The following is an 11,030-nucleotide window of genomic DNA, read 5'->3' as shown; positions in this document are numbered from 1 at the left end:
GAGCCACAGCTGGATTCTAGCTCTGACCCACTCCCTTAGGAGGAGCCTTGCAGGTCCCGACGACATCACGTTGGACTGACTTTTTGAAGACTGAAGGGGGTTTGTGCTCACACCCGGGTGGGCACCAGCTGAATGTGCAGGGCAGACATGCCCACAGCCTAGAAGCCTGAGTCCTGGAGCCCTCTTGCGACCAGGCTCGCTTCCCCAGCCTGCTCAGAGCTCGGTGACTCACTCTACCGCTCACCCTCCTACAGCCTGGCGCACGGCCCAGGCCCAGGCCCAGGCCCAGGCCCAGGCCGTCTGACTCCTGCTCCCTGCAGATCCGCGCACGGACCGGGTTCGCACCTCAGCCCCCGTACGCGACCCCCGGACCCCGTCTGAGCCCGAGAGCGTCTGCCCGCCCCAGGCTGCGGGAGAGCCCGCCCTCGCAGGGGGAGCTTGGGGTCGGGGTGGGAGGAGCTCACGCAAGTTCCGCCTCAGCAGCTATGGCCGCGTAGCGTCGCTTCAGCCGTACTGTTCGGACATGGGCCTGCTCCGGGTCGGCAGCCTGAGGCAGCGAGTCCTGGTGGCGGTGAGTACGTACCCGGCCACGCGCCGGGGCCTGGTCGTTGGCTTCCAGGGCAGAAAAGGCGCGAGAGGGCCGGATGAGGGGGGTGGTCTCTTCCTTCGGCTGTCTCGCCGCTGGGGCTGGCAGGGCCGGGCTGCTGAGGAGAGGGGCACAACAGGCGAGAAAGGCGGAAGTGTGGCGGCCCGAGGCCCTGCCGCAGAGCAGGGGAGGGGTGTGAGGGTACAGTATTGGTTAGGGTAGGAGACCGGTTATCCGGGGGGGCGGGGGTCCTGTTCCTGACTGCCAGTAACTCGCTTGTGTGACCTTGTCACTCACCCTCCTCAGCCTCAGTTTATCAGAAGGTAAAATGGAAAGAGCTGGGACCAGCTGAGGAGGAGGATTAATGTGTGTAAAGCGCGGGGAGAGCGGCAGGGCAGTGCACTGTTGGAAACAAGTTTTATGATTTATATTTTGCTAATTTGTCCTGCATTCTCAATGTTGCGTGATGGGGAAGCGTTCAGCTTTATAGTTTTGGGAGTTGTCACGGTGTGGTGTCTATTGTGATTTGTGGAAATTTATTGGGTTAAAAACCAAAAATTAAAATGGTGATATATTAGCCCTTCATGGATTAAAAGCCTTAACAATTTTAAAAGATTTAACTTTTTACCACTAATTTTTTTTTTTGGGTAGTTCATGCAGTTTGAACAAATGTCAAAGTTAGCCAGTTTCACTTTCTGGTTCCCATATCTGTACAATAACTTTTTTCAGGTTGAATTACTTTTCATTGAACATTTTCTTTATTAAACAATCTAAATTTTTAGTAGTTGTACTTACAAATCTAATTTTCTGCCCTAAACAGCCTGTTATGTGTTCATCCAGTAGTCAAGTAGAGCACTTCCTCAAAAAAAGTACTAGATTGGTTTTGAACACTTGATAGTTAGAAGCCCTGATCCTGAAATATTAATGTTAATTAGTAGGACTCTGCACCAAAGGACCACGTACTCATGTGGAATTCCATTTGGAATCAGTCTGTCTCAGATTGCATGACAGTGTCCTAAAGATCTTCTCTAATCCTTGAAATGCTAATCTTAAAAATTTTTGATTAGATAAACCTGATTCTAACAAAACAAGGCCAAACATCCGCATACAGAATGTACATAGTAAACTTAAGCCCTAAAACTGGGAGGAATCTGTTTCCCACTTGCTGACTTCTTAAATATTAAATATGTATGAAAAAGATTTAATACTTCACTACATACAAGAACATGGTGTGCAGTACTTGGCATTGTCAGTCTAACTCAAAAAGGCAACACAGAGGCAGTCATGTTGCAGGTAGCATATTCAGTATTTCCATTGGTTATTATAATCACTGCTTACTCATATTCTTGATAAACACAGTCACGTTAATGAGCTGTGTAAAGGTTATCTAATCTGTTTTGACTGTGCAAAGTTGTCTAGAGCTGTTTTAAATATTTCCATTAATAATACCCAGTCAATTTTTTCTGAAGTTTTGAGGGTGTAGTAAGTACCTGTAGCTCCCATTGATATCCATTTCTTTAGGTCCTGATGCAGAGAAGTATTAGAGATTAACAATCCTTGCAGCTATATGAGAAATGAAATAAAAATGCTTTTACTAATACATTGATTTTTGACCTGCACTGTCCACCGTTAGGAGAATTGGCACTTAGTACAGGAGGCGTGGCCAAGACAGCATGACTTCTAAGGGTGTTTGTTCTACAATAACAAGAAGTACTCTGGCACCTTATAGACCAACAGATATTTTGGAGCATAAGCTTTCGTGGGCAAGGACCTGCTTAATCAGATGCATGAGTGGGGGTTCCAGAGGGTGCCACAGGTGGTCTTGTTGTTTTTGAAGATACAGACTAACTCAGCTACACCTCTGATACTTACACTACAATAGGTGAAGGAAACCTTGTAGAGGTCTCTGAACCAGGCCTGTGCCATTAGAGGCAAGGACAGGATGTGGCTTTTTAGTTTTAATGAACTTTAAATCAAAATTGGGTGTCCTGATCATAATAAATGAAATATTGTTTACAAATTGAAGTGAAAACAGTTTTCTATGCATGTTTGTTTACACAATACTCCCATGGATTTCCTTCTTAGTCTCTTAACTAGTACCCTAGTTTCTTCAGTATTTAGGTACAGCAGCACAGAAACTTGATGGGCTCTCAGAAGAACTTAAAAAATGGGAATGTTATTTGAATTAATATGACAAAAGGATAGGTACAACTCATGCACATATTTTATATTAAATTTTACTCTGTCCCTACATTTTCAATATGCTGTAGTAACAACAATATAGAATTGTATTGTCAGAGTTGAAAGAGGGAAGTTCTATAATGTAGAGGGCCAGTCCTAAAAGACATCCACATGTTTATCTTTTTCTACTTGGAATAGTCTCTGAAATATTTCAGACTACTCCTGGTAGTAAAGTTAGGTGCATGTGTAAATCTTCACACGACTGGGGGACTAGATAGGCTCTTGCCACTTGGGATGACTGTTGGGGAAGGCTGGGATAAACATACACTAATTGGGTGTTTAGTTAAGAGGACTAGCAATTACATAGTTAATATGAAGTCTTGTTTTTCTTCAGTGTAAAATGAATGGGGTAGTTTTTAGCCTTAAGATCTATTGTTTTACCAGATTCACGAAGACTCTTCATTGATTTAGACCTTAGTCTACCGTATGCTTTCATCACGATTGTTTTGACAAGTAACACCCTTTACAGACATAACCTATGTCAGAAACATTGAGTGGGAATAGTGTTTATGTAACAGTCTTAGACCTCTGCAAAACATTTGACTTGGCAGTGCATGCTATTAATTATGAATCTAAAACAAGGTAAAACTAGCATTACACACATTATAATTAAAGTGGCTGATTGGTAGGTCTCAATATAATTGTAAACAGAATCCTCATCAAGTAAGTACATTTCCAGTGAGGTCTTCAGGGATTGGTTCTTGGCCCTTCAGTATTTAATAGTTTTTAATCAATGTTCTTGGGGGAAAAAAAAGCGTAAAAATCACTGATAAAGTTTTCTGATGGCACAAATTGGGGGTGTGGTAAATAATGGGAGAAGGGATAGCTCAGTGGGTTGAGGATTGGCCTGCTAAACCCAGGGTTGTGAGTTTCTGGAGGGGGCCATTTAGAGATCTGCGGTAAATACATCTTTAAAAAAAACCCATCAGGGATGGTGATAGGCCCTGCTGTGAGTGCAGGGGACTGAACTAGATGACCTCTGAAGGTTGCTCTGAGTTCTATAAGAGGTATGAAGAGGACACATGACTGATTCAGAGCAATCCAGATTGTTTGGTAAACTGTGCAAACAAACAATATATATTTTAATAAAGCTAAATATAAGTGTATGCATCTGGGAACAAAAAACAGAGGTCAGACAAAGGATAGTGGATTATCCCAGAGAGCTGTGATTCTGAAAAAGGTTTGGGAATTGAGGTGGAATACCAGCTGAATATGAGTTCCCAGTGTGACATTGTGACCAAGAAAGGTGCTAATGGAGGGGTGGGCTGTAAGTGGCTTGTAGGCTGGGCTCAATTTGTGAGGGTTAACAAAAGAAGGAGGCTGGACTAACTTACCTCAGTATCCACAAAAAACACATCTAAGATCTGAAAGCAATTTTCTTCATGAACACTGGAGAGCAGTTGTGCAGCAAAGTGTAGACAGAGAGCCATGTATACTTAATTCCACAAAGGACTCTTGTGTGAGGCACAACTAGGTCAGGAATTTGGTAATGGGTTATTTAGTTCTTCTTCTATAGGCTGTTAACTCAAATCTAGGATGGATTGATGCAACAGAATGGCACAGGCACAACCCAGTGTTGTAATTGGAGCTAAAAGTGATTGGGTGAAAGATTTTAAAACTATGAGACTGAAGGAGAGAATAATTGTAGAAGAGGGGATGAAAACAATAGGACAATAGAAGGAGAAAGAAATTGTACACAGAACAATGCAGAGAAAGGTGCATCAATGTGTAGTCTGTTAATATTTTAGAGTGAGTTTGTCCAGGAACTCCTCATACATGCATCTGAGAGCTGGAAAGGACCTTGGAAGGTTATTGAGTCTAGTCCCCTGCCCTCTTAGCAGGATCAAACACCATCCCAGATGGGTTTTTTTTTGGTTAATCTATTTGCCCTAGTTCCCTAAATGGCATCCTCAAGGATTGAACTCATAACTCTGGGTTTAGCATGCCACTGTTCAAACCACTGAGCTATCTCTCCCCCCATAAGCAGTAGGGCTAGGACCCCCAAATTTGGTATGCAGGTTTTTTTTTTTTAATAACTCAAGGAGTGTAAGTGTTTAGTTGTGCAAAGAAACCATGATGTGCCTGGAATGGAATTCCTTCTTTTAAAACTAACCAGAAAAGAGGCTATCACCAAATCAAGTACAGTTCTCAAAACTTGCATAACTGAGTGAATGTTAAGTGAACCAATATGAGCCAGAAAAATAGTATGAACATGAAATAAGATTGTTTCTCACTAGATTTTACAGGGGGGAAAAAAAGTTAAAATGGAGAAATTTGGAGTAGTGTACTGGTGTGACACAGCTACATCAATGCTTAATGTTTGAAAACTAGAAGAAGATGTTACTGGAAACCAATTTGACTGTATCCCTTTTTGTTAAAACAGAGAGAATAATAAGTGTTTATCGGGATGAAGGAAATAAATACACTTGATGGAATTATTTAAAAATACTTACTAAAAAGTTAAATGGACAAATCTTAATCCCTTTTTTAAGAAATCCAAAATAAAAATTAACTTTATAAAATACCACTATTTTTGAAAAATATAATCATTTAATAAATCATGTACTTTATAAAGAAAAAATTAACGACCTTAGCAAAGCTGGGTAAACCTGCTAGTATGAAAAAAGAGCTCCAGCAAAGTATTATTGCTCTCTGACACCCTAACCCCTGCTCAGGTGGAACGGGGAGGTTTGGGATCTCCACAATGGCTCGGAGTCTTTGGGAGGCTCTTATCAAAGCCTGGCTCCAGCTTATGTCCTGACCAGGAAATGGGACCTTGAGGAAAGAGGAGGAGGAGGGGGTGGAGCTCCTGCAAGTGTCTAACTTTTGCAGTTTGAAAAAGGTGGTCATCCTGCATTATTGCATGAAGTCATGTGCAAAATGAGTTTGAAATTTCAATCAGTTTCCTACCAGACGAAAAAAAAAAAAAAAAGGATGACTAAATAGAAGTGAGACAGTGTACATACTAATATTATTTTAAGCACAATGGCAGGGAAATGTGGGGAAATACATAGTAGCTTCTTTTCAGTATCTAATCTGTGGATCCATCAAATGTTTATGTAGCCACACCAGTCTGGCACTTATGCATAGGCTAATTTCATTACATAAGTATGTAACTATTGTAACAGTTAATATGTCATGTATTACTTCACAACTGAATTTTAATAAGATTCATGATATCAGAAATACACAAGATATGAGTGTGCAACCTGATAACTGCATTTAAGACTTTGTAAACCCTAAAACGTGGCAGCTTCATGACTTTGAAGTATTGGGCATTAATCATCATTCTGTAGTCACAGTAGTATACAAGGTGGAAAAAAATTGGACTTAATCTTCAACTAAGCATTCAGACCATCTAGGGAATTAAGAGTGTTTATTTTAAAATCTTGTAGTAACTTTGCTTCTCAGAGTGAACATGCTAGAAATGTCCCATTTATTTTTATTTTATCTGGTTCATTTTGTTATAAGCATTTAAAACTTTTAGCTAAGATATTTCATCTAGAACTCTTCAAATCCACACCGACAGAATGCAGCACTTTTGTCGACAGTGTTCTGCCATTCCTTCATGAGGCAGAACACCTGTGTCAGAGAATTATTGCCAGAAAGCCAGTCTGGACGTTCTGGGGGTCCTCTGTCAACAAACAGGGTGTCAGAGACACCAGGCAGTCCAGTCTGCTGTACTTTTAGTTGGCCAGTTTCTCGTGAGTGGATCACTCTCGTGATCTGACATGTATATATTTGTATGTATCTTCCGACAAACTTTTCTGTGGACAAGTCATTGTAATCTAGACATGGCCATTTTGACTTATGTTCAAAACTGTACTCTTACGTTTGTTTTCTGTATTACATAATTTCTAGAGGGTTCTATCACTAATAAGCACTTCATTTGAAGTTGAGCAAATCTACATGAAGTTGAGCAAATCTACATGTTACATGCAGTAACTCCTGATGCTTCATATTAAAATCTGTATTTTAAAACTCAGTTGAAGAAAGAATGTTTACAATAATGCCCTCTGTTTCTATTTTTCAGAAGAACATCAATATTAAAGATATTTGAGGAGTCATACTATCCTGGAAGGGACATAAGTAACCATACATTAACATGCCTGCTGTGGCTTCAGTACCTAAAGAACTCTATCTCTGTTCTTCACTGAAAGATCTTAACAAGAAGACAGAAATAAAAGCAGAAAAGACCAGTACAAAAAAGTATGTCAATTTCCTTGTTTAATTTGCTTTAGATTTAATTGTTCAAATGCCACAGCTAAGTAATAAGTGATGCAAAGTGTTTTGTATTCATATATAGATAGCTCTAATGTAAATCAGTTTTCTAAGTAAGCATTAACTCATTAAGTAACAATGCTGCCCTTCTGGCCAGATTGCAACTCAGATAGTTATGTACATCAATTCCCTCTTCAGCTTCAATTGGATATGGTAGCTCCTCTCACACTTGTGGATTGTCAAACTAAATCTGGAGATAATCCAAGACATCATGACATGTGACAGTGTATTGGGATTCTTCAAGAATACGTATGTGTGTGCAAGCAATTGGCTGAAAAATTCAGCCATCACCAGGGAACTGAAACAGCCTAACTTTAGACTTGGCTGGCTGAATCGTCATGCACCTTATTGTATGCTTTGCTATGACCAGTGTTTTAAAATAATTAGTCTACTCTGCATTCTAGAGAGAACTGGTTTCCTTTTGTGGATAGTTTCTTGTTTGAAATGTTTTAAACTGCCATTTAATTTATTACTGAATAATTTCCTTTCAGTACTATAATTAGCAAGTTTACAAACAATAGCAAAAAGAAATATAATTCAGGGAAAAAAGTTATTGTGGTTTATTTTAACTAGAAGACCGCAATTGCATTGCCAAAGGGATATTTAAACAACACGCACACAGAATGAGAACATTTAAGCCAGGTGTTCATTGCAGAATTCACTGTTCTTTTGAAAACTAGGTCAATAATTGTGGGATATTTGATGCCCTTTTTCTCCCATTTCAAGTTATGTGCAGAGTGCCCTTAAGATCTTCAAGGCTGCAGAGGAATGCAGGTTGGACAGAGATGAAGAAAAGGCCTATGTCCTGTATATGAAATACGTTACTGTATATAATCTTATTAAAAAAAGACCTGACTTCAAACAACAACAGGTATGTTTCCAACATCAGTTTTTTCTATTGGTATCAAGAAGTACACTGAATCAGAAATCATTATAGCTGAAGATTTGAGGAGCAGTTGAAAGAATTAAATAGATGTAATTATTGAAACAGTAATTTCATTAATTGTATTTAAACTATTGTAGTTTGTGTCGACACATGAGGCAGTCTTCTTCTACTGTTGTAAGCCTCCTTACTTTCCATTACCATACCAGTTGCCAATTACATTGGTATAAAGTATGTTGGACATGTAAATACAATTGACCCTCCTTAATCAGAGTTTCTGTGACCTGGGAAACACCTGTGGTTTGGACCCCCATGTGGCTGGAGCACCAGTGCAGGCACCCCGCTGTGGAATGAGGGGGTAGAAGGAGGGGGAAGCGGTGTGCCCTGAGCCTTGCAGTCCTGCACTGGATCCAGCCCACAGAGTCTGCCTGTAAGGGGGAGGAGGAAGCAGCTGTTTGCCATTCCCCTGAGTTGTGGGGAATGGCAGTACAGCAAAGCACTTGTCCGGAGGCTTTTGCTCCCACTGCAGCCAGTGAGAGCAGTGGGGTGGTGTGGGTGGAGAGGAATATGGAGGCACATGTACCTCCAGGAGTGGGGCACCAGTTAAGCACCACATCACTTCTTGAGTTGACTCTGCTCCTCCTGCCCCCGCCAGCACACGCCTGTACCCAATCTTCCTCCTAGACCTTGCACCCCACAGCATGCTCCTGCTGGAGCATGACAGGAAATAAGGTGGGGGGACATTAGTTCTCCCCACCTTCCCACCCCCCTTATTCAGTGGCCATGACAATGAGAGTTCTTTTTTCTGCTCACTTGCAGGCCAGATCAGTGATGTGCGTGGGATTTTTGTTTTTTGGTTCTCACTTGTGTGTGGCCCCCAACTGATTTTTCCCCCCCCCGTGGGTCACTGTCCCCCCGATCTGAAAAAAGTTCCCTACCCCTGACGTACAGCATTATTACCTCTACAGCATTTCAACATATATCCTCATCATGGCCAGTAAACATCAACTTAAAACCGAAAGTGATGGCGGAGTAGCAAAGCGACGTCACAAAACGCTTACGATAAAGGAGAAGGTGGATTTACTCAAGAAACTGGATGCTGGTGCTTCAGTGAAAAGCTTGTGTGACTTTTACGGTGTTGGGTCATCTACTGTGTATGATATCAAAAAGCATAAAGAGCAACTGCGCAAATTTTATGCAGGAAGTGAGTCAAGAAAAGGCATGGAAAACCGTAGAACAATGAAAGAAGGGAAAAGTGTTGCTCTTGATACAGCGTTAATTCAGTGGTTTCAGCTACGGCAAAGCAAAGGACTAAACATCTCTGGTCCAATGCTTATGGAACAAGCAAAAATATTCCATGCACAACTTCAACTTCCCTTTGAATGTGCATATTCCCAAGGATGGCTTCACAAATTCAAGAAAAGGCACGGTATCACTCTCTGCGGCATGGCTGGTGAAAGAGTTTCTGCTGATCAAGAAGCAACTGAAAAGTTTGTTGAAGAATTTTCAAATTTAGTGGTGGATGAAAAACTAAGTCCGGAACAAGTGTATAAGGCAGATGAAACAGCACTATTTTGGAGGTGCATGCCCAAGAAAATGTTGGCTATTGAAGAGGATATGCATAATGGAATGGAGGAACAAGTGACTGTATTAGGTTGCTCAAATGCAGCAGGAACACACAAGATAAAATTGCTAGTGATTGGAAAAAGCTTGTATCCAAGAGCATTCAGTGGCATTAAAGTGTTTCCCGTAGAATACCAAGCAAGCAAAAATGGTTGGATTACTGGACAAATATTAACAGATTGGTTTGAAAAAGCTTTTGCACCACAAGTGCGTCAACATTGCAGTAGTCTAGGGATGGACCCGAATTGCAAGATTTTACTTATTTTGGACAATTGCTTGGCCCACCCCAAAGCAGACACGTTAGTGAAAGATAATATATTTGTGCTTTTCCTACCTCCTAACTGTACTTCAATACTTCAGGCCCACGATGAAGGTGTATTACGTTATCTGAAGTGTCAGTATCGATCAGAGTTTTTGCATAAATTCTTGAGTGACATAAATAGTAATAAATCAGTGGTTGAAATTTATGAGGAGTATAACTTGAGGGATGTAATTTGGGGACTTGCACGTGCTTGGGACAATATTCCAAGGTCAGTTTTGAAGAAGGTATGGTATAGGCTTTGGCCAGAATTAGTGTTTGAAGCTGAAGATGCTAGTGAAATGTCTGACTTCACAGGGTTCCGTATCTCACATGAGAAACGGCTGGTAAATGAGTTGGTTGAATATGCAAGAAGCATTACTAACCTTGATTTAAAAGAATTATATGCAGGTAATATTGAGGAGTGGCTTGATGTTGACAAAGATGCTCCTGTTGTCCATTTTACTGATGAGGAAATTTTGGAAATGGTAAAGAATAAGGATAAAGATGAAAAAGACAGTGAAGATGAAGACTACATAATGGCCGAAGAAAGAATTTCACTTGATGAATGCATCAAACTTACAACTCGCCTAATAACTGGCCTTGAGCAATGTAACTTCATAAGTGAACAGCAGATTATGAATATTTACATAATTCAAAACCAGCTGAAACGTGAAAAATCAAAATATGTGAAACGGTTACAGTTTACTGACATGTTCAAGAATGTCAGTGAAACACGTGAAGTAACGAATATTCCAGAAGCTTCATCCTCAGCTGCTGCTGACGAAATACCTAGCACAAGTTCTGTATAAAACTTTACTGTAAGCTTATTTACTATGTAGTACATACTTTAATCAATTTGTACTGTTTCCAAACACAATTGATGTGTGAAACATTACTGTTTATGAAACTCTTATTTTTGCAGTTAGCTGTTAATTTACCTAAGTACAGTGCTTTACTTGTATTTTTAATTTCATTTGTATTCTATGTATATTATGTTTCTATAGATAAGTATTTCTATTGTATGTATTGCTGTCTGTTACATGTTAAATAAAAATTCAGTACTTTTGCAAAATTATTTTCATCTTCAAAACAAGTATACATACTGTCAGGCACAA

At 40.4% G+C, this 11,030-nt stretch overlaps 1 protein-coding gene across 3 annotated transcripts in view; it reads left to right on the top strand.

The window, feature by feature from the left end:
- Positions 1–301: 301 nt before the first annotated feature.
- Positions 302–11,030, top strand: part of USP8 (ubiquitin specific peptidase 8) — a 37,479-nt gene continuing 26,750 nt past the window's right edge. For all 3 annotated transcript variants that reach the window (XM_075006661.1, XM_075006662.1, XM_075006660.1), the window contains exons 1-3: positions 302–571; positions 6,861–7,036; positions 7,835–7,979. In XM_075006661.1, coding sequence (XP_074862762.1) covers positions 6,933–7,036; positions 7,835–7,979 — 249 coding nt within the window. In that variant the 5' untranslated portion in view covers positions 302–571; positions 6,861–6,932. The remainder of the gene's footprint in view (positions 572–6,860; positions 7,037–7,834; positions 7,980–11,030) is intronic.

The sequence above is a fragment of the Carettochelys insculpta genome, chromosome 12 (assembly GCF_033958435.1).
Source record: "Carettochelys insculpta isolate YL-2023 chromosome 12, ASM3395843v1, whole genome shotgun sequence".
Lineage (NCBI taxonomy): Eukaryota > Metazoa > Chordata > Testudines > Carettochelyidae > Carettochelys > Carettochelys insculpta.
The sequence above is the reverse complement of the archived record's forward strand: the minus strand, read 5'-3'. Positions and strand labels throughout refer to the sequence as shown.